The sequence below is a fragment of the Micromys minutus genome (genome assembly GCF_963924665.1).
Source record: "Micromys minutus genome assembly, chromosome: 1".
NCBI classification, from domain to species: Eukaryota; Metazoa; Chordata; class Mammalia; order Rodentia; family Muridae; genus Micromys; species Micromys minutus.
Window position 1 is genome coordinate 246088342 of NC_137969.1, and position 27654 is coordinate 246115995.

Here is a 27654-nt window from a genome sequence, read left to right on the forward strand (position 1 = left end):
GGCTGATGCTGGCTGGGAGAGCCTGAAGACTTGAAACTATCAGGCCACAACACCACTCAAAGGGCCACCATGAGCAAGACAGCCACACCAAGAAACATCTTTATTTTTTCATTATTCTCAGATTTCAGTGATGGTTTTGAAGGTGTGTCTTGGTATGTTTCCCCCTAAGTAATTCTTACAGGCTTTGGGTGAAAATGTAGAGATGTCAGCTCCTAAATTCAAATCTTTCCCCTGGGCTCAGGAGTCTCCAGTGGCTCCAGTGGCAGCTCCAGCTGCAGCTCCTGCTGCTGCCCCAACAGTCCCCAAGATGATGTTGGTTGATGTGGAGAGTCCGAGGATCCCTGAGTGGGGGGTGGGAGGATAATGCAGTGACTGGCAGTGGCCTGAAGCTTAGAGATGCCCCAGGTCTTTTTGTCTGAAACCTAGGGCTCTGTTCTATACAAAGATATTTAAAGTTGACCAGAAGAAAAACACAGATGTAGGTAAAGTGAGATTCAGAAAAGAGATGTCCAAATTAGAAAGTTCTTCCTACATAGCATGACAGAAAAGGACTCAGTAGAGGAAGACAGTCAGGTAGTAAAGATTCAGAACCTATGTAACATTCATCAGGCCCCTACCCAATCTGCAAATGAGCACCCCTCACCCCTGAGCCACACCCTCACCTCACTCAGAATGACACAGATTGTAGGAACAGAACGGGAACACAACAGTTACATAAGAAGGTAAAATTGTAGAGATACAAAAGGAGCTACATTCCTTGGCTTGACCTCTGGTTATCAGGCATGGCCTGACACTTACCCACTGACTGAAGTGTGGCTACCAGGCTTCCTGCTGCAACTCCACCTCCATTGGCAATTGCTGCAGCCGACATCATCTTGGCTGCTATGGATCCAGCTGCAATGCCTGCCCCAGTGAAGCCCACTGCAGTCAGGACGACGGGTGTAGCTGCCACAGCAACAACTGTAAGGAGAGGAGCTAGGTGAGGTAGGCTCAGGGAAATGACCTGCCCAAAAATTCCTTGATGCTTTCTGGGGTCTTTCTATTCTGAGGAACATGGAACAGAGTCCCATTGTAAAGTTCAAGGGGAGTTTAGGAAGCCTGGTGAAAGCAAGGAGGCCAGTGGAGGATGTGACAGAGCCATGATGTTGCCAGGCGGTGACACTAGAGAATCATGATCCTTCACTGGTCCTGAGGCTGTGAGGGCAAACCTACTCACCTTGAAGGTTTAAACAGCTCTCCCTCCCAACCTTCACCAAATTCATCTACTTGCTGCTCATCACATATAAAGTCTGGAGGAGCAGCTGCACAGAAAACCTTAAGCTCTTCCCTGGAGGAAAGTTGGCACAGCGCTGACACCTGTTCTGCACCCAGGCAGCTCCAGATTTTGGCAGCAGCCAAGTTCTGAGAGTGGTGTCCACCTCAAATCACAACCCCCACCATCTTACCAGCTGGAGCAAGAAACCAACCTCCTCCTATAGTACCGCCCAACACAGCTCCTAGGGAGAGATGGGAGGTAGAGAAGGTTAGAGTTTGTTGATGACAGTGAGTTCTTGGTAGGTTTGGGTCAGGCAGGCCAGCTCCCAGTCTCATCAGGGGTTACTAACCCCACATGATGAGTTGTCCTGGTAGCAGGTGAGTAGTCCTGGTAGGTAGCACAGTACACTTAGACAGTGACAGAAATCTGAGGAGAGCAGGAAAGATATTTGCCTGTGAGTCAATAGGGCCAAAGTCCATCCTTGAAATGAATCAGCTTCCTCTTGGAGGTTTAAAGTCACAGGAGAAGTAAGCAGCTGGCCTCTGCCTATCTTCTTATCTCCTGCCAGATGAAACACACGCGGACACATACAAACACACACTAGATAGATAGATAGATAGATAGATAGATAGATAGATAGATAGATAGATAGATAGACAGATAGACAAATAGATAGATAGATGGATGGATGGGTAGATGGATGGATGGAGGGAGAGAGGGAGGGAGAGAACAAGCCAGGCAACAGCTGTTGGCTGCTAAATCAAAACTGAAAGAAACAACACAATCACACATACACATATTCAGCAAGAAAAATGTGGGTCCCAATTCAGTACTTGCACTTGAAAGAGGTTGACAGTTTACTGTAGAGACCAGGTGAGGTTACCCAAAATGTCATGAGAGTCTTGATGAGGTTTTTGTAGTAATAGAAAAAAGAAAGTCATGAATTAAGGTACTAAGAAATATATATGTATATAAAACACACACACACTCACTTCCTGAGGACATTAAGTGGGATGGATAATGCTAGTGAAGGAGTGTGGGGCAGAAAGTTAATAGTTGGATTTAGAAGAAGTTGAAGTCAGTTGAAGGCCCAAAGATGGTTATGCAAATAATCATCAACCAGTAGGTGTTTTCTGAACTTCCAATTGTAAATCCACTTTGCCTGGACTCCACATTTGGGCAGATATGCAAGGCTCTAGGCATGCTATAAACCCCGCCTCCACAGGAAAGTGTGACCTAGACTCTAGCCAAGTCAGCTACTCCCTAAGTCCCTCCCCTGCACACACACACACACACACACACACACACACACACTTAGCATTAGAAAAACAACTATGGCCAATTGTAGAGGCAAATGAATGGGGAGCAAGTGGTTGGAACACAGGTTGTTTAAAAAGGATAGGAAAAAATAAAGACACAAGTTGGAACCTTCTCCTTGGTCCTGGCTTCTTTATGGTTCTGGCTCCTTTGTCCTCTGAGAACTCTCTATTCCAGAGCCTTATTGCTGGCCCTGAACCATCATGTAGCACTGGGATTATTAGCCCTGGGTGGGAGGGCTTTAATCTCAGCACCTTGCTGAGCATTGACCTGCCAGAGTTTACAGACCTGTTGGCAACCTGCTGGGATTTGTTCCCATGCTTCCCAGCCTAAACTCCAGAGGGGAAACAGAGCACCCCAGAAGCTGCCTTCCCTGGATCCGCAGTGTGGTGCTACCTTCCTTCAGAGGTGCAGTGCAGTGTAGGACCCTACTGGGAGTACAACAGAAAAGGCTATGTCTTTGGTCTGGCATGCTAACTACCAGTATTACCCTTTTGGTGTACATGAGCAATTATGTGTATATTCCTAAGGATATGCCTAATGGTCCCAAAGACTTTGGGTTAGGCACAGATGTTATATAGACAGGGGCATCAAATAGCTATTGAAGGAGCTAAAAAAGTCCTGAGAGAATTCAGCTCTGAACTTGCAGCCTTTGAAAATCTCCACAATCAAGGAGGTTCTAATGAGTCATTAATCCTCACATTGCTCAGTTAAAGATGCACCACTTCTTTTCAGTTACTTTAGGCAGCAAAATGTTTCACCTTCCATCACTGTCCTGCAGAGGGGCCTGGTTTTGTTATGCTAGGGGTTCCTTCAAACCACACATAGTCCAAATCATATGCAAAAGCAGAGTGTCTATATTCAAGCTTGAATATTGAGGACCTCTTCACCTCTCACTGCAGCAGATGGGATTGGAAGGTGCTGAGCTGGTGGGAGTTTTGTCTTTTATAACGATTATGCAGAGGGAGGGCTTTTCAACTAGACAGTTACATGATTGGTTGATATTTCAGAAACTAGAGCTGGGAGACTGTAGCTTGTGACAATTTTAACTTACAAGATATGGTTGTGGTGAATTCGAGTTATGTGCCTGGGACAGGATACTGGGCATTTTCCTTTACCAATAGTGGAGTGGTGTAATATTCCTGTTATAACTTGTAGTTTTTCTAGTTACTAAGTTTACACTAAGTACATGCTGGTATAAGACCAAGTCCAAACATAAAATGAAATTCACTAGATTGGGTTCTTCCTTTTCCCCTTCACAAGTGCCTAAGTGGGTCCAATCCATTGGGCCTCTGTTCCTAAGGTCTCAATAATCGCTGACATTGAACTGGAAAGACCATAAGTTTGCCATCACTTACTCAGTTTCTGACAGAGTTAAGTATCTTTTTCAAAATACAGGGTTCAAAAGTAACAGTGGAAATATAATAAATGGGACAGCCAAAGAAGATTTCAGAGTAGTTAACCCAGAAGATCCTTTGAATAAACTTTCTACTCACATGTGAGACTGTTTATTTACCAGATGCCTGTCCTGCAATCATTTTCTTAACTTGACCCTGCTTTCTCTGACAACCTCAATAGAGTCTCCATGTATTAAGAGAAGAAACACTCTTCTCCAAGAGCCACACAGAGCCCTCCTTGCTGCAGAAAGCATCCATCTAAGCCGATATAATGACAAAACAATAAGCATCCTGGATTTTTTTTCTTAAATCTTTTATGAGGCCCAGGAAGCAGATGGTTGAGAACATCTTCTCCTGGATGTGAAGTCTTACTGGAGTCTAAATGAACCAGATATCAGAGATCAGAGAAGGCATTAAATGCTTCCCTGTGGAAGCACTGAGTTAGGCCAGTTGACCATGCCCACTAGAAAACTTCCTGCAGGATTAAATTATACCCTTTGCAATACTCCCACGAATAATCTAAGTTAAAAGGCTAGAATATGCTTGGGTACTTTGTGGACTACACAACATCCTTGCAATTTAAACGATTGCAAAGTCATTTGGCTAGGGATTTTTATTGCCATCTACAGTTGCTTGTTTTTCAGATTCAGAGACTAAGGCATTAAAACTGATGTCATGATATTTAGGGGCTTTAACATTTAGGCAGAGCCTACAAGCAGATGAAAGTTGCTTACAGGTAGCATGTAGGACCTCATATGTGGCTTTAATAAGTAAAGGGGACTAGGGACTTAATCAACTTGGAAATAGTTTTTTGTTTGGCATTAAGGAGGCATAATGTTATTAGGGTCCTGGGTAGACCACATATTAATGGCGAGCTTCAGAAGGTGGGTTGGTGAGATTTAGATGGGGCCAACACTGGATTTGGCCCCACTGGCACAGGGGGAAACCATGGTTCTTTGTGAAGATGGTAGTAATGAGATCCATCTGTTTTTATTCCCAACATTTTTACAGATTAAGACCCTAAGTTTTTCCTGTCTCTGACCCTGAAGTGGCCTTTCCTTCTGAGTGCACTGAATAAATAAAGGATTACATGGATTTTTGTGTCCTGAACCTCACAAGGATCCTTTTTGGTCTCTTGAGTTTTTATCTCATCTCACCTCAATGAGGTCATCTTTCATAGGTAATTCCCACCAATTGTTCACAGTGCTCACACAATCCCCTGAGCCACAAAATGGTAGCCTGCACCCCCATAGTTTTCTTCAATTTCTGTTCTCTTTTGTGTGCCCTGCTCAGACATTAAAATGTTGCTTTATTTGGTTTCAAGCTCGGTAGATTGAGGGGAGGTCGTGGAAGTCAAACGTTAAATTGGGAAACCAGGTGGCTGGGGGAACAATTTAGTGCTGGCCTTTGAGCACATCTCCCATGGAAGCTTGAATGAGGACAGAAGTCAAACTGTAAGGCCATACCCAGAGGGCTCCACAGGGTAGGAGCTAGAACAATAAACCTAGTAACAGGAAAGCTTGAGTTTTATAAGGTTGTCTTTTTCTTTGTGCACTCACCATTTGGGTAACCTGGGTGTGATGTCCTCTGTTCCTGGATGAGCTTTAGGTAGGGGAGCATGCATGTGATGAACCCAGGGAGCATTCCTGTTGACTTTGAGTGTGGTGTGACTGGTCCCTACAACAATGGATGGTCCTTTAAACTTGGTTAGTGACTGTGTTTCATGTGGCTTGATGAACCCCCAGTCCCTAGGCCAGTTGTTGTGTAGGCTTGGTGGAAGAACACACTTAGAGATTGCATTTAGTTGTGGACACAGTTCCTTTCGGGTGTGGTCAAGAGTCTTTATAGAGAAACAACAACATCAGCAAATTCTATCAGCAAATTCAGTTAGCACATCTGATTTTAGGTTTGGAATCATGAGATGGGGTCTCTCAAACATGATTTCAAAGGGGATCAGTCCCAAGGTATAGGGTGTGTTCCTGACCCTATAGAAGGTGATGAGTAGAACAGTCATCCAGTCCTCCCCTGTTTCCATGTTTAATTAGGTAAGTATCTCTTTAGAGTTCTATTAATTGTTTCTACCTCTCCTGAACATTGGGGTGTGTAAGCATAATGTAATTTCCAATCTTCCCCAATGGACTTGGGCACTCCCTGTGTTATCTGAGAAGCAAAGGCAGGTCCATTAGCAGAGCTCAACATGGCTGGCCTGCCATACTGTACCATACCACATCATGCCATACTATACCATATTATACTACCTCATGCCATACCATACCACATTAAACTATACAATGCCATACAGTAATGTACCATACTATACCATGCCATACCATACCAAACCATACCATATCACCATACCAAGAAATACCATAGAAAGGATGTGTTTTAGTGTCTTCTTTATCACTGTCTGAGCCAATTCATGTTTTATTTTGAGTGCCTCAGCCCATTGTGAAAAATTATCTTCAAGTACTAATAACTACGTGTATTTATAATTGCTTAGTTTTGTCAGTGACGTCTGTTTCCCAGTGGTCACTGATTTTGGCACCTCAGTTGGCACCTTTTCCTTTAGGCTAATTGTCTGCATTTCTGAGTTGCAGGTAAGGTACATAGAGGCAATTTGTTATACGAAAGGTTTTAGATGAATAATCACTAAACTCCCATCTCAATGAGATCTTCATTTTCCTCATACACAGCTGGGTTGTCTGTTGGAGATGCTGGAGCTGTTCCTGATCATGTATGTCTGTCAGGATTAGCTTACAGTCCCCTGTCATTCACCAACTCTGGGCTTGTGAAACATAGGCACTTCATTTCTGATATAAGCAATGTCCTCCTGAGAGTAACAGGTTTGTGTTACAGAGTAGGTGTCTCAGTGTCTGGCAACCAACATGTGAGAGTTGGCAGAGGACCTAGGGTGACAGCCTTTGCTGTTGCATCTGCCTTCTGGTTGCCTTTGTCCTCCTTGTCCTTTTGATGGAAGGGGATGGGAATGCTTGCCAAATTCTGAGGTAGCCAGAGGGCTTGTGATTAGTTAAGCCCATTGTTTGGAGACCCTGGGCTCGAGGGATTATAGGGCATTTTCTTCTGTTAGGAACAATAAATAGAAAGGAATTTCAGAGTTGAACAGTCAACATATATGTGAGAGTAATGGCAGTAATAGGCCCAGGACAGAAGTTCTGAAATGCCACAAGAGTCTAGGCTCTCCATGTGGTCATCAGTGAAGTCCTGTATGCTGTCTCTTTTATGATTTATGTCACCTTTTCAAGCAGTGATCCCCATAATAGAATATTTCAAACCCAACCTTCTCTGAGAACTGTCAGTCTCCTGAGAGGGGTTTTATGCCCACAGATCTGGAGCACCAATTACTCTTAGGCCTGGCAAAGAATCCTTGCCAGACAGTGCAGCCCAGTTAGACCTTTCTCTTCTGTGTGACCAAAATGAGCAGTCAACATTGCCCAGGATAGGATGCTCTGAACAGGTTTTGCCAAGCCCTTTACAAGGATTGAAAGTAGCCGCTAGGAAAACCTAAGGGTGACAGAGGTGATACAAGAGTCTCAGGAATCACAACTGAGCTCCCAGAGTGCCTGTGTGAGCTCAACCCCTTGTTCACTCCCTTAAACCCAACAGCAGAAAACCAGCTAGCAACCAGCATTGATATTGTCATTCAGGCACCCCAGATATTAGAAAGAAACAATACAAGTTACAGTGGCTTGAGGATAAAAATGGGACCCGATTAATAGAGATGTTTACATGTATCCTTTTACCTCAAGACTTCTAGGTGTCAGTGTTGGCCCTGTCCTGCACTGATTAATGCACACATGGGCAATGGCTGTCAGCCTTGAGTGAGGGTGTGGTCAGAGTCCTAGAACCTGAGGCAGGAATTTGTGTCTCCTTTAGACATTACAGATAGTGGTGACTGTTTATGATTCCCTCCCCTTGCTGAGGAACCAGGGCATTAGCTGAGCCCAGTGAATGAACTCCCTGGTGGTTTTCTGTCAGCCTCTCAGCGGTACAGTGGGTAGCTCTAGGCTGCTCATCACCCTGGCTATCCAGAGCCATTGATGAGGAAGGACCAAAGCTCATTATTCACAGTCTTGGCTACCGCTCACCTTTGCCTAATGACAGAAACCTCTCTCTGCCCTTCTTTGAATAAGGGCTTTATGAGGTCCATGAAACCCCCCAAAGCCCTCAGACCACCCAGTCTTCCAGGCTGAAGCTGACTGGGCAATCCAGAAGACTTCAAACTCCCTGCTCCACCACATCGTCCCAATCAAAGAGCCTCCACAAGCAAGTCAGGCAGACCAGCCAATAGACTTTATTCTTCATCCTTCTCTGACATCAGTGAGTCTTCTGAAGTGCACTTTGGAACTTTGTCTCTTGGATTATCTGTATAGGTTTTGGGTTGATCTGATAGAGGCGGCATTCCTAAGCTCAGAGCAAGGCTCCTAGGGCTGCCCCCGAAAGTGCCAGCACGGTGTTGGTTGAGGTGGAGAGTCCAAGGACTCCTGGGGAAGGAGACAGTGCAGTGACAGGCAGTGAGTGGCCTGGGGCCCAGAGATGCCCACCTATTTTGTCTGAACCCTGGGGCTCTTCTTTAGCCTGAGATTTTTAAAGTGAACCAGAACAAAAAGACAGATATGAGTGACTGGATTACAGGTCAGAGAGCTCTGCAAGAAATGTCCTTTCTACATAGCAGGACAGAGGGCACCCAATGTTGAAAATCACTCTCTTAGGGAAGATTCAGAGCCCAAGTAGCATGTGTCAGGCTCCTCACTTCTTAGGCCATCCAGCACCCCTAATCTCTGGGCCACACACACACACACCTCACTCAGAAAGAACCAGAAAGTAGGAACAGAGGAACACTCAGGTGACATAAGGACATTACCGTCTGTGGCATGACCTCTGGTTATAAGGCGTGGCCTGACACTTACCCACTGACTGAAGTGTGGCTACCAGGCTTCCTGCTGCAACTCCACCTCCATTGGCAATTGCTGCAGCCGACATCATCTTGGCTGCTATAGATCCAACTGCAATGCCTGCCCCAGTGAAGCCCACTGCAGTCAGGATGACGGGTGTAGCTGCCACAGCAACACCTGTAAGGAGAGGAGCTAGGTGAGGTAGGCTCAGGGAAATGACCTGCCCAAAAATTTCTTGATGCTTTCTGGGGTGTTTCTATTCTGAGGAACATGGAAAGGGGTCCCAAGGTAAAGAGCAATGGGAGGACAGGGAGCCTGGTGGAGACAAAGAGGCCAGTGGAGGATGTGAGAGACATGTTGCTGTCAGGCTATGACACTAGAGAATCATGATTTGTCACTGGTCCTGAGGCTGTAATGTTAGAACAACCCTCAGGTTTGATCTGTTCCCTTCCCACCCCCTCTTCCCCCCATCCATCACCAAATTCATCTACTTGCTGCTCATCACAAATAAGGCCTGGAGGAGCAGCTGCACAGAAAACCTTAAGCTTATCCCTGGAGGAAAGTTAACACAGTGCTGGCCCCTGCTTTGCACCTAGGCAGCTCCAGGATCCAGTGACAGTGCTGTGAGAGGCTCCCACCTCAAAGCACAACCCCAGCCACCTTACCAGCTGGAGCAAGAAACCAACCTCCTCCTAGTGCAGCACCCACTGCAACTCCTAGGGAGAGATGGGTAGATAGACAAATTAGAGTTTGTTGTTGGCAGGGAGTTCTTGGTGGCTTTGGTCAGGCAACCCAGTTCCCTGCTCACCCAGGGACTACTAACCCAACATGTTGAGCCCTCCTGGCAGCAGTTGAGCTGAGGAAGAACTTATTTAGGCAGTGATTTAACTCTGAGGGAAGACTGAGAGGCTCCTACTGAGAACCAATAGGGACATGCTCCACCCTTTTTGGAGGTTTGACTGCAATAGAGGAAGTTTGAAAGCAGTGTGGAGGAGGGGGATTGAAAGAAACCAGTCCTCTACCCACGTGCTTAACACTTTCCTGATCTCTGTCTGTCTCTTCTCTCTGTGTCTCATTCTCTGTTTCCCCTCCCATTCTCTCTCATTCTGTCTCTCTCTCTCTGTCTCTCTGTCTCTGTCTCTGTCTCTCTCTCTCTCTCTCTCTCTCTCTCTCACACACACACACACACACACACAGACACACACACACACACCACATATACACATATAATAAGGATGAGCAAGAAGTTGACAGGGATGGATGCTTGCCCCTGAAGGATGTTTGCTTCCCCTGATTGGGAGAAGTAGAGAAGAACAAAGCTCTTTGCCTGTATCAGCTCCTCTATTATCCTGTTTGAATATTTTGTAGTTATAACAATTATATACTTCCCCAGTGATAAAAACCTCCACACACTTGGAGATTCAAATAAAAGAGTGGGCAGGAGAGTTGGCTCAGTGGTCAAGAGAATGTCTGGTTGCATAGGATGCAAAAGGCACTCACCACCACTGAGCACCAAGCACAAATGTGCTGCACAGTTATACATTCAGACACAACACTCATGCACATAAAATAGTAAAGAGATCTAATTATTTAAAGGAAAAGACTTCCTAGGAATGAGGAGAACTAAAGTAGCTGAGTGACAGTAATAATAACCAAGAGCTCTGGCTAGTGTACAAAGAGCAACTGGCCACAAAGATATTTTTACCTCATTTACACTGTAGGCTTAGCATCCCACAGGTCTGTCCTCCTTCAATCTCTTTCAGTCCCAGCCCCAGGGCACACTGTGAATTTTAAACAGAGACAGGAGACTGAAAGTCAGGAAGCTTGGGCAGCCTGCAAAGGTATCATCAGTATTATTAATTACACCAGTGTTCCTTTTGAATGTTTGCAACCCAGGTCTATTTGGCCAGCCTGCAGAATTCAGCCTTTCTTAATAACAGGTGAAGGCAGTGGAGGAGGACCAGGACATAAAAGTGCTTGTGATCTTTAGATGCCCTTCAGAGCATGTGGTTTGATATGGGGATGGAACTAAGGTCTGAGTGAGACAGGCTAGTCCTTTACTGTGGGAATCAGGCCTGAGTTGGGTTCATTTATGGTGAAAATAGAAACCTAGGTTTCTCAGCAACCCTAAACTTCAATCATGGTGTAAAATTTTATTTTGTACTGTGGGTAAGAAACCTATTTATATTCCAGCTACATTCATTTTATATCAAAGACAGTTCCTCATTGTGTAACTTAATATTAAATTTGACTTCATACAACCTAATATTTCCTAAGAACTGTTATTAATAAAAGTTTATAGCCTCAATTTGATTACTTCAACTTTTTATTGAAGCACTGTCCGTGGAAGAAAAAAAATCTGACAAAAATATACTTTACAATACACTGCAAACACATTAGCACAAAGAGCCCTCAATAAAAAATATTTAAGTCTTTTCCAATGCAAACAGACCTAGAGAGTGAAGGGGAAAAACAAACCTTCCATTGTCTGCCTTCCATCAGTGGGTGTGTCTTCACCCAGAGGTGATTTGTCATGCCTGGGAGAGCTGGGGAAATGGAAACTCATCTCATTGGCTGTCTTCAGTTACTGGGTGTGTCTTCAAGCACAAGGGATTTTTAGTGCCTGGGAGAGCTGGGGAAATAGAAACTCATCTCATTGGCTGTCTTCAGTCACTGGGTGTATCTTCAAGCAGAATTGATTTGTCATGCCTGGGGTGAGCAGGGGAAATAGAAACTCAGTGTTGTCTTCAGTCACTGGGTATGTCTTCAACTAGAGTGCACTTCTAAGGCCAGAAGGGAACTGGGAAAAGGACACCCATCTTTTCCTCTAGTTTACATCTCTGGGTATGTCTTCTTCAACCACAGTAGATTTTTGTCATGCTGAAAAGAACTAGATTTTCCAGAAACAAATCTAAGGTCTAGAGGGTGGTAGTGCTGAGGGTGAGGGTGGCAGTCAGGATCTTCAGGAAATCTTCAGTGGGTAGGGCAGAACAGAGATCCTGTTCACATGACCCTAGGTCTAGGAGGCAAAAGTCCTCAGAGGTCAAAGGGGAGGTCAATGTACAGTGTCTGTCTGAACTCCTCTAGTTCTCACAAAGGCAGCCATCTTACAGGTGATAGGTTATTTTACTGAGCTAGCACAGTGAGACTATTTAAGGCAGATTAAATTACATTTAGGTGGGTTTATTGGAAAGATGCTCTCTGCCAAGATCACTGGCCTCAAGTACCAAGTTCAGGGAAGTCACTATGGAGGGAGGGCTTGAGACAGAGAAAAATGTGCATGCACCAAGAGAACAGAAGTTGAAAAAGACACAGACACAAACTGTCTGGATTATATAGGGAAGAGGCCTGGGGAAAGGGCAGCCCAGCCTCTGGGCTAGACGATTCAGGGTTTGTGGCAGAGAGGGACTGAGGGATGCTGGGAGAACCTGGATGCCAGGTCTGCTTTGATGTGTAAACTATATATCTCAATCTAGTCTTCTTGAGTATAAAACCAAACAGGTGTGTTCCTAGACAGAATGTACCCCAGGTCCCACTTGTCCCTGCATAGTAGAGGCAAGGTGAAGTGAGCTGTAAGGGTAAGAATAATGTAGTGAGAGCCTGCCATTTGTGAATAGCTGGACCAGGACTATTTGTTGCCTAATGTCTTTGTTATGGATCCTTTTGCCCTGGATCACTATCTGAAAAGGCTCCTTAATCTTCATCAGGTGTGGGATCTTGCACCTTAAGGCTGGGGCCAAGCCTACTACTGTGTTCACCATTTGTGAGTAGCCTCTCTATTCAGCCTGGAGCAAATTCAGTGTTTTCAAGTTGGTTGGTGGAATCCAGCTGATGGTCTCCAATCTCTTCATCAAAGTTCCACTTCTGATAGGTTTGGTTCCTGTTTGGAACACACACTGGTCCCCATGGCATTGTCTGGCACAGGAACACTGGTGGCTTCCATTTTCTCCAAGATGACATCTTCAGTAGCCATGGCCAAAGCTGGAGGGGTGGTATCTAGTACCATGGTTGCTGGATCACAGGGTGAGTGCCCATGGAAGGGTTGAGTGGGGACTGGGAGGGGACAGTTATGAAGCATGCAGCATCCTGACCTCATAGCTGTCCACTCTTTCATACCCAACTCAGTCTAGACTCTCAGAAAGTCCTGAGGGTGACAAGACTGGAGTATGAGGCTGTGTCTGAGTCTCCAAAACTCAGACCTTTGTGATTCACAGGGCCATTTTCTGAGACTGGTCCCTGGGATCTGGAGCTGGTCCTCCCATCTGTTCTTCTGGACACACCTGCAGAGTTCACATTTTGTGGAACTCTTATTCCTGCTGAGTGTAGAAGTCATAGTATTGACTTAAAGAAAAGTCTCCTCTTCCTCCTGTCTGAGAGGCCTCTCTGTTTTTCTTTATTTAATTTGCTTGCACAAATCTTTTCTTTCAGCCCCAATTTCCCAACCTGCTGAGGAGACTTTCTTTAATTTGCCTGGCTGAAGAAGTCAATGGCTCACATTCTCAGTGGATAACATTAGGTCAACAATTTGTTTTCTCACACAGAAAATGAGGATCTTAAAAACCCACTAGTGTCCTTAGATGAAAATCAAAGATCAAGCCTTCTAAATCTGTACAGAATCTTTTCTGCCACCCAGAGGAGAAAAACTCAGGCTCCAGTGCACTATTGTCTTGAGGGATTGAATCCCTTCATGAGGGATGGGCTTCTGACCACTCTCTGATCTGTGATTTCACCCTCCAGGGCTCAACATTTTAGCCCAGACTGTCCTGGGTTCTGGAGCATCTGCACTTGGATCTGCATTGGGAGCACTGAAGGCTGGCACTGTTTTATCGGGGTTTCCCGCCTCGGCCTTGGCTGTTTCCCCCATTGGAGGTAAGTGGCCCTGCAAGTTCATCCAACCCATCTGCTTAGGACCCAATTTCTTGAGTTATTAATGGTGTCAGGGAAGGTAACTAGCTCTGTGTGTCTTTCTCTGTCTGTCTCTGTCTCTCTCTCTTCACCCCACTAGGAATTGGGGCTCAACTTTAGGCTCACTCAAGAACACTTTTTTTAGCCTAAGATAATTGGCTTTATGATTTTGACAATCTTTCTGACTAACGTTTTATTGTTCCTAGTGTTGACACCTCCAAGCCTCTCAATCTTATTCTTCTTAGACTTGTGTAGACCATTCTTTGATGGCCCTGGGCAGGAGGGATTATAGAGCCTTTCTTTTTGCCAGGGATATTAAATAGAAAGAAAATTCATAATTGTAAGGTCAACATGTGTGTGGGAATAATGGTAGGAAGAGGCCCAAGGCTGAAATTCTGAAATGCCACAAGCGTCTATCCTATACCTGTGGTCATCAGTGGAGTCTGAAGCTGGCAAACAGACAGAGAACAGCTGTCTTTAGGGGTGGGCTTTCTTGTCTCATGGTCCAGGTGCAATCAGTTTCCAGACAGATGGGTAACCTGCTCTCCTGATTGCCAGCCATTACCAGTGAGCAGCAAATGTCTTCTAACCTTTGGTCACTCAGCACCTGATTTGTGCAAGCCTGGTTTCTATTCCCCTACCTTTTCCCCACACCACTGTGGCCCCAGTGGCTGCAGGGGATCAGGATCTTAAATGTCCTACACTGTAGGGAACTGTGCCTTTCTGTCCCTAAACATGGATGGGATGTTCCTCTGTAGGGTAAGTGGTTCTGCTCAGGGGACTCTGAGGATTCTTCTTAAAGGAATAACCAATGATGTGTCTCCTCATTTCATTCCATCATGGGTGTCAGGTAGCATTCAGATAAACTGTATCACTGGTTCAGTTCCTCAACTTGGCTGCAAGGAGACCCTACCATACCCCACCCTTTCCTGCTCTGGAGATCTACTCTCTTAAGTAGGTTCAAGGAGTGTGTGTAAAAATCCACTTTGGCAAACATTGACCTTAGTTCAAATCAACCATTAGTCCTACCTTGAGGGAAAGAACCCATTGTGTTAGCTATAGTTGTTTGACTAAAATGGAACTCAAAGCTTATAAATTTGAGTGCTTGTTCCCTAGTTAGTGGGCCTGATCTGGAAGGGTTAGAAGGCATGGTCTTATGGGAGAAGATGTGTCTCTGGAGACAGCCCTTGAGTTTCAAAAGCATCATGACTACCTGCTTGCTGAATGTACCCTGTCACAATGCTGGCTCATCCCTACTTCAGTCAAACCCACAGCCCTACATTGTAGTGCTGGTCCTCTGTGCTCACTGCGAGGCTGAGCACATTTACAGCTCTACCCACACAGCTCCTGTTTCTTATCTTTCTTCATAGAAAGCAGAGCAGTCACTGTAAGACCAACCTGTATCCCAAGCCACCAGCTTTTGTGTTTGTTTTCTTTTGTTTTGCTTTATTTAAAAGGGGCATGCTTTATATTATGAAGAGAAGTAACTTGAGACTTCCCCACAACATAAATGAGCAAGCAGGCAATGAAGGAAGGAGAAAGCATAATTCATCTGAAGTGTTTTGAGTTCTCCTGAGACAAGCTGTCAGGACCCGTGCAGGGCAGAAATATTCACTTGGTATCTCTCTTAGGGAAGGACACAGGGCACATTCTTTCCTGTGAGCTGGATGGGGTGGAGAATAGTGACCATTCTCACAGATGTTTTTGTCCTTTCTAGCTAAGGCTGCTGTTGCTGTGCTTGGGGGAGGTAAGTGATGTCATGGAACGGGTTCAGGTCCCCTCTTACCCTTTCTTGTAAGCATGGAGCCAGGACACACTGGATCTTGTCCAGTAGGCTTTCCTGGAGACCATATCTGCCTCAGGTGCCCACTTGCCCCTGTGAGAGCAGTCACCTTGAGACATGGTACATGCTTTAAATTCTTTTGAGCTCTCATTATCACCCTGAATAAACAAATGGACTGTTGTCCCATTTAGTGTTTACAGGAGAGCTCTAGGAAGAAGAAAGACACATGATATGTAGGAGAGGTGTGTTGGCATACATAATCATCTCCCATACCACATGACCACTGATCTCACTCAGAAAAGGCCAGTGTATTGAGCATTCACCACAGGATTGATTGATCCTGGCCTCATGCCATACTCAGGACCTGACTGCCACCCTGTCCATAATCCTACAGAGCTTCAAGCCTGAAATCCACAAACATCTGTGCCAAGTTATTTTATCAATCAGGATTTAGTTTTAAGAGACTTCCTTGGCAACAATTCTATGTTGTACATTTATCCCTTTCCTTTGATTATGGGTAATAGCATGTGTAGGGGACTTTCCTTGCCTAGCATTCATGTCCCAGTTTGCCTCCCAGATTGTCATTATCACGTTCATGACTTCTTCCTCCAGTAGGATGTTAATTCTCAGAAAGGTCTTGGATGCCTCAAACTTTCTTTCAACCAGACTCAAGGTCAACGTCTTATTTGAAATGGCTCCAGTTGGGTTCCACGCATGCCGACTGCCTGGACAAGATGTTCTCCAGTAGAAACACATACTCAGGGCTGTTCTCTTATCCCAACATTAATCTAATCATATACCTAGCTCAACCATCATCTTTTTGAAGGTCTGGCTCCCAATCATAGCCAGCCAAGAACTCAATCCTCAATCAGAAAGATCTGTTCTTGTGCTCACTGAATCCTGCCTACCAGCACTCTAATTCAGAGACTGCCTCTCCTCTCAGCCTTTCCTGTTGCTCTCTAGGCTTGCCCTGAGGAGAGGTTACAGGGAAGAATTGAAGCCCTGGCTCAGTCCTCTTGCCCATTCTCTCCTCTAGACCCAGGAATTCCTTCTGGCTTAACCAAATACATTGTAAGGCAGGGGGTGGGTACCCCTAACCCCAAGCCCACTTGACACAGCTCCTCTTCCCACAGCCATGACAGTAGCTGCTGTACCACCTGTGCTGAGTGCTGTGGGCTTCACTGGGACAGGAATTGCAGCTTCCTCTGTAGCAGCTAAGATGATGTCCCTGTCAGCTATTGCTCATGGGGGCGGAGTCCCAGCTGGTGGCCTGGTGGCCACTCTGCAGTCTGCTGGTAAGTGTTATGGCAGGAGGACCAGAGAGAGGACAGCTCCCGGCCCACTCCCTGTTTCCTCTTTCCCTTCTTTACGGTGTTTACCCGGGGAGACAGAGGAGGAAGTGGAGGATTGCAGCATGATTGTATGGGCTGAATCCTCCCCTTAAGCCTATCCTTTTCCTGGTAGAGCAGGTGTAATATACCTGAAACATGACCTAGTGTCCATATATATAAGTTTCCTTTTCAAAAATATCAGTGCTAGACATGGAACCTAGACTTTGGAAAATAGATGAGGTAATGTGGGGTGTCAGTGTCCTAAGCCATCCTGGCAACTCTTTCCCTCTCTGAACCCATAGTTTCATCCTGTCTCATATTTGTCATTGTGTTTTCTCAGGAGCTGCTGGTCTCTCCATGACCTCTACAGCCATCGTGGGCTCCGCAGGGTCTGCTGTTGTGACTGGTGTGATGGGCATCTGTCAGCATTTCTACCCTTTTTTCCTCATGGCAACAGAGGTGGCAGACATGGCAGCAGAGGTGGCAGACATGGGAACAGTGGAGGCAGACATGGGAACAGAGGCGGCAGACATGGGAACAGAGGCGGCAGACATGGGAACAGAGGCGGCAGACATGGGAACAGAGGCATCAGACATGGGAACAGAGGCATCAGACATGGGAACAGAGGCGGCAGACATAGGAACAGTGGAGACACAGCCCAATCAGAGACAGATTAATTAGCACCAGATGATCATCTACTATCACAGATTGCTTATGTGGAAATAAGAAATAAAACCAGTTCCTTCCAGTCTTATTGTTTCCCTTCCTGTATGCTGTCTGCACAGTAAAGGTAGGGACCTGAGCTCTCTGCTCCCTGGACCTGGGCGGAGTTAGGCTCAACTGCTCTTCCTGCCATATTGTTCCAGAGTCTCAAGGTTTAGGTGTGTGCTGAGCTGTAATGAATGTAAATGTCATAACGAAAGCTGCTCTTTTTCCTGCTACTGCTCCATAACTCTGAGCATGTCACCTCCTTCCGATGTCCCTCTCTAAATGAATTGACCTCACTGACTTCCCTGATGCAGGCCAGGATGATGTTCACTAAGTTCCCGTGAGGCGGTTACATGGCATCCTGCTTGGAGCCACTCATCCCAAAGCCAGGACCAGATTTGCATTTATACCGTCCTCTTATTATGTATCCAGGGATTATTACTGGTGGCCTGGATCAAAGCCTTTGTCTTAGCCAGATGACCAAACACAATGTCAGGCCTCTGCCTATACTGCAGTTCCACAGCCCCAGTAAGGAAATTCAATGTCCCCTCTGTATGCCTCAGCACAGCCCTTGGCAGTGTTGGAGAGAAGAAAAATCTTACCAGTCATGCTTGTTAGGAGGAAGCAGTTGTCTCTTTCACAGTGGGTCTCACCCATACACCTCACATGCAGAATGGCTCAAGCTTGGGGGCTCTGGGAGGGATTTCCTTGGGACAGACACAGCCTTTATCCTCCCTCTAAGAAAGCAGTCCCACCACAGCAGTGCTCCAAGACCCAAAGGTTCCCACTGTCCCTTTCAGGATTTATGTCACCTTTTCAAGAAGTGATCCCCATAATGGAATGTTTTAAACCCAATACTCTCTGAAAACCTTCAGGTCCTCCTCAGTCTCCTGAGATAGGTTTTATGCCCACCAGCTGACCTATGATGAATGCCCACAGATCTGGAGCACCCACCAATCTCAGGCCTGGCAAAGGATCCCTGCCAGAATGCAAAAAGCCCTAATGCCACACAGACTTTTCTACGAATACAGGGAGCACATAAAGTTCTGTTTCTACAGACTGTGTTCTGGCCAACCTGTCACCTTCCTCTGATCTGTAGACTGATGCTGGCTGGGAGAGCCTGAAGACATGAAACTATCAGGCCACAACACCATTCAAAGAGCCACCTCAAGCAATACAGCCACACCAAGAAACAACCTTTAATTTTTCATTGTTCTCTGACTTCAGTGAGGGTCATTGAGTAATTGCTCTTGGGTAATTCTTACAGGCTTTGGTTAAACAGGTGGAGATGTTCTCTTCTAAATCCAAATCTTGCTCTGGAGGTTCCTGTTCTTCGGAGGCTCCAGCAGATTCGGCAGCTGCTCCTACAGCGGCTCCAGTAGCTGCTCCAACAGCCCCCAAGATGATGTTGGTTGAAGTGGAGAGACCAAGGACCCCTGGGTAGGAGAAAATGCAGTGACAGGCAGTAGCCTGAAGGTTAGACAAGTACCATCTCTTTTTGTATAAACCCTGAGGTTCTGCTTCAGACTGAGATATTTAAAGTGGACCACAGGAGTGGAGAGGTGGCTCATCAGTTAAGAGCACTGCCTGCTCTTCCAGAAGTCCGGAGTTCAATTCCCAGCAACCTTATGGTGGCTCACAACCATCTGTAATTAGACCTGATGTCCTCTTCTGGTGTGTCTGAAGAGAGCTAGAGGGTACTCATGTAAATGAAAATTACTAAATGAGTTTTTGAGTGGACGAGATGGAGAAGAATATGTAGGTTATGTGAGATGCAGGACAGGGACATGCAGATGGGGAGCCCTTCCTACATAGCATGACTCAGTAGGGGAAGACAGCCAGGTAGTAAAGATACTAAACCTAGGTAACATTCATCAGGCTCCTTCCCAATCTGCGAATGAGTACCCCTCACCCCTGAGCCACACCCCCACCACACTCTGAATGAACCAGAAAGTAGGAACATGAGGGGAACATGCCAGTTACATAAGAAGGTGAAATGTAGGGATGGAAAAAGAGTTACCTTCCTTGGCTTGACCTCTGGTCATTAAGCCTGGCCTGACACTTACCCACTGACTGAAGTGTGGCTACCAGGCTTCCTGCTGCAACTCCACCTCCATTGGCAATTGCTGCAGCCGACATCATCTGGGCTGCTATGGATCCAGCTGCAATGCCTGCCCCAGTGAAGCCCACTGCAGTCAGGACGACGGGTGTAGCTGCCACAGCAACAACTGTAAGGAGAGGAGCTAGGTGAGGTAGGCTCAGGGAAATGACCAACCCAAAAATTTCTTGATGCTTTCTGGGGTCTTTCTATTCTGAGGAACATGGAAAGGGGTCCCAAGGTAAAGAGCAAGGGGAGGACAGGGAGCCTGGTGGAGAGAAAGAGGCCAGTGGAGGATGTGACAGAGCCATGTTGTTGCCAGGCTATGACACTAGAGAATCATGATTTGTCACTGGTCCTGAGGCTGTGAGGGTAGAACAACCCTGAAGGTTTGATCATCTCCCTCCCCACCCCTCATCCATCACCAAATTAATTTACTTGATTCCCATCACATATAAGGCCTGGAGAAGCAACTGCACAGAATACCTTAAGCTCATCCCTGGAGGAAAGTTAGCACAGTGCTGGGCCCTGCTCTGCACCCAGGCAGCTCCAGGATCCAGATGCATCCAAGTGCTGGGAGTGGTTCCCACCCCAAAGCAAAAACACCATTACCTTACCAGATGGAGCAAGAAACCAACCTCCTCCTATAATAGCACCTAAAACTTTTCCTAGGGAGAGATGGGAGGAAGAGAAGGTTAGAGTTTGTTGATAGCAGAGAGTTCTTGGTGGGTTTGGGTCAGGCAGGCCAGCTCCCAGTCTCATCAGGGGTTACTAACCCTTCATGATGAGTTCTCCTGGTAGCAGGTGAGTAGTCCTGGTAGGTAGCACACTGCACTTAGACAGTGACAGAAATCTGAGGAGAGCAGGAAAGACATTTGCTTGTGAGTCAATAGGGCCATAGTCCATCCTTGAAATAAATCAGCTTCCTCCTGGAGGTTTAAAGTCAACAGGAAATAAGCATGTGGCCTTTACCTATCTGTTTATCTCCTGCCAGATGAAACACACACACACACACACACACACACACACACACACAATTTTTAGGACATTAACTGAGACAAGTAATACCAGCAGAGGAGCCTCTGTCTTAGATCTGGTATGCTAACTACCAGTGTTACCGCTTTGGTTTACATGAACAATTATTTGTATATTCCCAAGGATTTGCCTAATGGTCCCAAAGACTTTGGGTTGGGTACAGACTTTGTATAGACAGGGTGATTAAATAGTTATTGTAAAGGCTAAAGATGTCCTGAGAGAATTCAGCTCTGAACTTGCAGCGTTTGAAAATCTCCACAATCAAGGAGGTTCTAATGAGTCATTAATCCTCACACTGCTCAGTCAAAGATACACCACTTCTTTCCAGTTACTTTGGGCAGCAAAATGTTTCCCCTTCCATTACTGTCTTCAGAGGGGCCTGGTTTTGTTATGCCAGGACCTAGGGGTCCCCACAGACTACACGGAGTCCAACTTATATTCAAAAGCAGAATGTTTTTATTCAAGCTTGAATATTGAGGACCTCTTCACCTCTCACTTTAGCAGATGGTATGGAAGGTACTAAGCTGGTGTGAGCTTTGCCATTTATTCAGGTTATGCAGGGGGAGGGCTTTTCAACTAGACAGTTACACGATTGGTTGATATTTCAGAAACTAGAGCTGAGAGACTGTAGCTTGTGACAATTTTAACTTCCAAGATATGGTTGTGCTGAACTCGAGTCATTTGATTGGGACAGGATACGGGGCATTTTCCTTTACCAATAGTGGAGTGGTGGATTATTCCTGTTTTAACTTGTAGTTTTTCTAGTTACTAAGTTTACACTAAGTACATGCTGGCAAGTCCAAACACAAAATGGAATTCCCTAGATTGGGTTCTTCCTTTTCCCCTTCACAAGTACTTAAGTGGGTCCAATCCATTGGGCCTCTGTTTCTAAGGTCTCAATAATCGCTGACATTGAACTGGAAAGACCATAAGTTTGCCATCACTTACTCAGTTTCTGACAGAGTTAAGTATCTTTTTCAAAATACAGGGTTCAAAAGTAACAGTGGAAATATAATAAATGGGACAGCCAAAGAAGATTTCAGAGTAGTTAACCCAGAAGATCCTTTGAATAAACTTTCTACTCACATGTGAGACTGTTTATTTTACAGATGCCTGTCTTGCAATCATTTTCTTAACTTGACCCTGCTTTCTCTGACAACCCCCACAGAGTCTGCACATATACAACACTCTTCTCCAAGGGCCACACAGAGCCCTCCTTGCTGCAGAAAGCATCCATCTAAGCCGATACAATGACAAAACAATAAGCATCCTGGATTTTTTTTCTTAACTCTTTTATGAGGCCCAGGAAGCAGATGGTTGAGAACATCTTCTCCTGGATGTGAAGTCTTACTGGAGTCTAAATGAACCAGATACCAGAGATCAGAGAAAGCATTAAATGCTTCCCTGTGGATGCACTGAGTTAGGCCAGTTGACCATGCCCACCAGGCAACTTCGTGCAGGATTAAATTATACTCACTGCAATAATCCCAGGAATAATCTAAATTCAAAGTTTAGAATATGCTTGGGTACTTTGTGGACTACACAACGTCCTTGCACTTTAAATGATTGCAAAGTCATTTGATTAGGGACTTTTGTTGCAGTCTACAGTTGCTTGTTTTGCAGATTCAGAGACTAAGGCATTAAAACTGATGTCATGATATTTAGGAGCTTTAATATTTAGGCAGAGCCTACAAGCAGATGAAAGTTGCTTACGGGTAGCATGTAGGACCTCATATGTGGCTTTAATAAGTAAAGGGGACTAGGGACTTAATCAACTTGGAAGTAGTTTTTTTTGTTTGGAATTAAGGAGGCATAATGTTATTAGGGTCCTGGGTAGACCACATATTAATGGCGAGCTTCAGAAGGTGGGTTGGTGAGATTTAGATGGGGCCAACACTGGATTTGCCCCCACTGGCACAGGGGGAAACCATGGTTCTTTGTGAAGATGGTAGTAATGAGATCCATCTGTTTTTATTCCCAACATTTTTACAGATTAAGACCCTAAGTTGTTCCTGTTTCTGACCTTGAAGTGGCCTTTTCTTCTGAGTGCACTGAATAAATAAAGAACTGCATGGCTTTTTGTGTCCTGAACCTCACAAGGATCCTTTTTGTTCTCTTGAGTTTTTATCTCATCTCACCTTAATGAGGTCATCTTTAATAGGTAATTCCCACCAATGTTCACAGTGCTCACACAATCCCCTGAGCCACAAAATGGTAGCCTGTACCCCCATAGTTTTCTTCAATTTCTATCCAATTTTTTGTGCCCTGCTCAGACATTAAAATGTTTTATTAGCTTTCTAGCTCTGTAGATTGAGTAGAGGTCTTAGAAGTCATTTATTAAATTGGGGAACCAGGAGGCTGAGAGAGCAATTTAGTGTTGCCCTGTGAGCACATCTCCCATGGAAGCTTGAGTGAGGACAGAAGTCAAACTGTAAGGCCATACCCAGAGGGCTCCACAGGATAGGAGCTAGAACAATAAACCTAGTAACAGGAAAGCTTGAGTTTTATAAGGTTGTCTTGTTCTTTGTGAACTCACCATTTGGGTAACCTGGGTGTGATGTCCTCTGTTCCTGGATGAGCTTTAGGTAGGGGAGCATGCATGTGATGAACCCAGGGAGCATTCCTGTTGACTTTGAGTGTGGTGTGATTGGTCTGCACAACAATGGATGGTCCTTTAAACTACGTTAGTGACTGTGTTTCATGTGGCTTGATGAACCCCCAGTCCCTAGGCCAGTTGTTGTGTAGGTATGGTGCAAGAACAGACTTAGAGATTGCATTTAGTTGTGGCCACAGTTCCTTTCGGGTGTGGTCAAGAGTCTTTATAGAGAAACAACAACATCAGCAAATTCTATCAGCAAATTCAGTTAGCACATCTGATTTTAGGTTTGGAATCATGAGATGGGACCACTCAAACATGATTTCAAAGGGGATCAGTCCCAAGGTATAGGGTGTGTTCCTGACCCTATAGAAGGTGATGAGTAGAACAGTCATCCAGTCCTCCCCTGTTTTCATGTTTAATTAGGTAAGTATCTCTTTAGAGTTCTATTAATAGTTTCTACCTCTCCTGAACATTAGGGTGTGTAAGCATAATGTAATTTCCAATCTGTCCCAATGGACTTGGACACTCCCTGTGTTATCTGAGAAGCAATGTCAGGTCCATTATCAGAGCTCAACGTGGCTAGCATACCATACTATAACATACCATACCATGCCATACCACACCATATTATACTACCTCATGCCATACCATACCACATTAAACTATACAATGCCATTCAATAATATACCATACTATACCATGCCATACCATACCAAACCATACCATATCACCATACCAAAAAATTCCATAGAAAGGATGTGTTTTAGTGTCTTCTTTATCACTGTCTGAGCCAATTCATGTTTTATTTTGAGTGCCTCAGCCCATTGTGAAAAATTATCTTCAAGTACTAATAACCATGTGTATTTATAATTGCTTGGTTTTGTCAGTGATGTCCGTTTCCCAGTGGTCACTAATTTTGGCACCTCAGTTGGGAGCCTTTTCCTTTAGGCTAATTGTCTGCATTTCTGAGTTGCAGGTAAGGTACATAGAGGTAATTTGTTATACTAAAGGTTTTAGATGAATAATCACTAAACTCCCATCTCAATGAGATCTTCATTTTCCTCATACACAGCTGGGTTGTCTGTTGGAGATGCTGGAGCTGTTCCTGATCATGTATGTCTGGCAGGATTAGCTTACAGTCCCCTGTCATTCACCAACTCTGGGCTTGTGAAACATAGGCACTTCATTTCTGATATAAGCAATGTCCTCCTGAGAGTAACAGGTTTGTGTTACAGAGTAGGTGTCTCAGTGTCTGGCAACCAACATGTGAGAGTTGGCAGAGGACCTAGGGTGACAGCCTTTGCTGTTGCATCTGCCTTCTGGTTGCCTTTGTCCTCCTTGTCCTTTTGATGGAAGGGGATGTGAATGCTTGTCAAATTCTGAGATAGCCAGAGGGCTTGTAATAAGAGAAGACCATTATTTGAAGACCTTGAGCTGGAAGGATTGTAGGGCATTTCCTTTTGTTAGGGATAGTAAATAGAAAGGAATTTCAGAGTTGCACAGTCAACATATATGTGAGAGTAATGGCAGTAATAGGCCCAGGACAGAAGTTCTGAAATGCCACAAGAGTCTAGGCTCTCCATGTGGTCATCAGTGAAGTCCTGTATGCTGGTAAAGAGACAGATAACACCCTTCTCTAGGGAAAGATCTTCTTGTCTCTTGGGCCATGTGCAACCAGTTGCCTGACAGACGAGTAAACTGCTCTCCTGATTACTAGCCATTACCAGTGGGCAGCAAATGTCTTCTAACCTCTGGCCATTCAGCACATGATTTGGGCAAGCCTGGTTTCCATTCTTCTAACTTTTCCCCACACCACTGGAAACCTGGCTAAATTCTCTAGGTTACCTTTGTAATCCTTGCCCTTTGAGCTTCTGAAAATTCAATGTGGCCCCAATGGCTGCATGGGATTAGGATCCTAAATGTTTCACACTATTGGGAACTGAGACAATATGTTCCTAAATATTTATGGGATGTTCCTGTGTAGGGCAAAGAGTTCTTCTCTAGGGAATCAGGGAAAGCAGATGTAAGTGAACTGGGATACAGGTCAGAGAGCTCTGCAAGAAATGCCCTTTCTACATAGCAGGACAGAGGGCACCCAATGTTGAAAATCACTCTTTTAGGAAAGATTCAGAGCCCAAGTAGCATGTGTCAGGCTCCTCACTTCTTAGGCCATCCAGCACCCCTAATCTCTGGGCCACACACACACCTCACTCAGAATGAACCAGAAAGTAGGAACAGAGGAACACTCAGGTTACATAAAAAGGTGTAATTTTAGGGATCCAAATGGTGTTACCATCTGTGGCTTGGCCTCTGCTCAAGGACAATGAGCCTGGTGGAGGGAAAGAGGCCCAAGGAGTATGTGACAGAGCCATGCTGCTGCCATGCGGTGACACTAGAGAATCATGATCCTGGGGGTGTGAGGGTAGAACCACCCTGAAGGTTTGATCTGCTCCCTCCCCATCCCTTCAGCCCCCCATTCATAACCAAATTCATCTACTTGCTGCTCATCACATATAAGGCCTGGAGGAGCAGCTGCACAGAAAACCTTAAGTTCATCCCTGGAGGAAAGTTAGCACAGTGCTGGGCCCTGCTCTGCACCCAGGCAGTGTGGAGAGCATTTTTGGCACCTCTGGACAGTTGGTGGTGGGGTAATATTAATATGCCAAGATATCTTGAAGCTAGACAAAGCAGAAATCTGGCTTCTGTGCTATGCCCTGTAAGGGTTAGTATTAAGCACATTGGCATCTGTAGCTCTAGGCAGAGCCCCTAAGATAAGGCTATAGGGATGTACACCTACATCTGAAGTTCGGGACAGGGTTCTTAAGAATGTGTCATAGGGAAGTAAGCTCCAGGTAGAAACCTTAGGAATGCAGCTCAAGGCAGGGTGGATTTCAGAATGTAGACACAGCAGTATCTATTTTTGTCTCTGACCTTTTTACCTGACCTCCAGTAAAATGTTTACAGGATCTTTGAAGGTTAACTCACTTGTTCCCTAACTCAGAACTGATGTTACCTTTTTGCATGTAATTAAGGTGATTTTGAAAGAGTTAAAATTTTAAGTTGGCCCCAATGACCCTGCCTTGAGGACAAGTATGTCTCAAAGCTGAGAACAAAAACCACAGAACACCTGGTCTGATAAGGTCTGGCTCCTCAGTCCTGAGAAAAACAATTATGAAGATCAGTGTGCTCCAAAATAGAGTGGCCTAGAGTTGAATAGTGTCCAAAATAGGCAGAGTGTGCCAGTTTGAATGAACAAATGAAATTGCTATGTGCCTGTTGCTAACTACCTATGTAATTTTCCCTATAAATATGTCCCCCTAATTGAGTTTGGGGGCGACTTCTCTATCTCCTGCGTGTGATATGTGTTGTCCCCAGAGATCTGGCCTTCCCCCACCCCCAAATAAACCTCTTGCCTGATTGCAGCAAGATTGGCTCTCTGTGAGTTCTTGGGTTTGTGTTCTCTCAGTACTTAAGTGAGGGACTTCCCCAATTTGGGGGTCTTTCAATTTAAAAGAGGATGGATTAAACAAAGTTTCGATTCGGCCATGAGGCTTAGGCCTCAAGTTGGACTGAAATCATTCTGCAACTTTAACTAACTTGTCTTTATTTTTTCAATCCTCACTCTGGCCCTGGGGGGGGGCCTCTGTTGTTTGCCGGAACTGATCTCGGACAAGGCATCTCCAGGATCCAGGGGCAGCAAAGTGCTAGGAGTGGTACCCACCCAAAAGAACAACTCCCACCATCTTACCAGATGAAGCAAGGAACCAACCTATTCCTCATGCAGCACCCACTGCAACTCCTAGGGAGAGATGGGTAGATAGAGAAAGTTAGAGTTTGTTGTTGGCAGGGAGTTAGTTCTTGGTGGCTTTGGTCAGTCAACCCAGTTCCCTGATCACCCAGGGACTACTAACCCAACATGTTGAGCCCTCCTGGCAGCAGTTGAGCTGAGGTAGAACTTACTTAATCAGTGATTTAACTCTTAGTCAAGAAGGAGAGGCTCCTACTGAGAACCAATAGGGACATGCTCCACCCCTTTTGGAGGTTTGACTGCAATAGAGGAAGTTTGAAAGCAGTGTGGAGGAGGGGGATTGAAAGCCATTCCTCCACCCACATGCTTAACACTTTCCCGATCTCTGTCTCTCCGTCTCTGTTTCTGTCTCTGTCTCTTTCTGTCTGTGTCTCTTTCTCTGTCCCCTCCCTCACCATCTCACACACACACACCACATGCACACACAAACATAATACATATACACTCGTAAACAGGACGAGCAAGAAGTTGACAGGGACAATACAGCTAGTTGCTATTAAATTGT

The 27654-nt window shown here is 45.3% G+C and overlaps 3 protein-coding genes across 3 annotated transcripts; 1 reads left to right on the top strand and 2 right to left on the bottom strand.

The window, feature by feature from the left end:
- Positions 1-123: 123 nt before the first annotated feature.
- LOC308417853 (interferon alpha-inducible protein 27-like protein 2B) lies at positions 124-9731 on the bottom strand. The gene is made up of 8 exons (XM_080913149.1): positions 9706-9731; positions 9569-9598; positions 8898-9059; positions 8440-8471; positions 1605-1662; positions 1467-1496; positions 799-960; positions 124-341 (listed from the first exon to the last, which is right to left on the bottom strand). The coding sequence occupies exons 1-8, from the start codon at positions 9710-9712 to the stop codon at positions 238-240; spliced, it is 585 nt and encodes a 194-aa protein (XP_080769275.1). The 5' UTR covers positions 9713-9731; the 3' UTR covers positions 124-237.
- A 1873-nt stretch (positions 9732-11604) lies between these two features.
- LOC308420004 (uncharacterized protein) lies at positions 11605-17642 on the top strand. Its single transcript, XM_080915973.1, has 7 exons — positions 11605-11726; positions 12590-12645; positions 12754-12905; positions 13620-13751; positions 15505-15534; positions 16704-16865; positions 17242-17642. The coding sequence occupies exons 3-7, from the start codon at positions 12788-12790 to the stop codon at positions 17580-17582; spliced, it is 783 nt and encodes a 260-aa protein (XP_080772099.1). The 5' UTR covers positions 11605-11726; positions 12590-12645; positions 12754-12787; the 3' UTR covers positions 17583-17642.
- A 1200-nt stretch (positions 17643-18842) lies between these two features.
- Positions 18843-27138, bottom strand: LOC308417860 (interferon alpha-inducible protein 27-like protein 2A; the record flags this gene model as incomplete). The annotated part of the gene is made up of 5 exons (XM_080913162.1): positions 27090-27138; positions 20484-20560; positions 20346-20375; positions 19676-19837; positions 18843-19045 (listed from the first exon to the last, which is right to left on the bottom strand). Exons 2-5 carry the CDS (start codon positions 20488-20490, stop codon positions 18843-18845), a joined length of 402 nt encoding a protein of 133 aa, XP_080769288.1. The 5' UTR covers positions 20491-20560; positions 27090-27138.
- Positions 27139-27654: the final 516 nt, after the last annotated feature.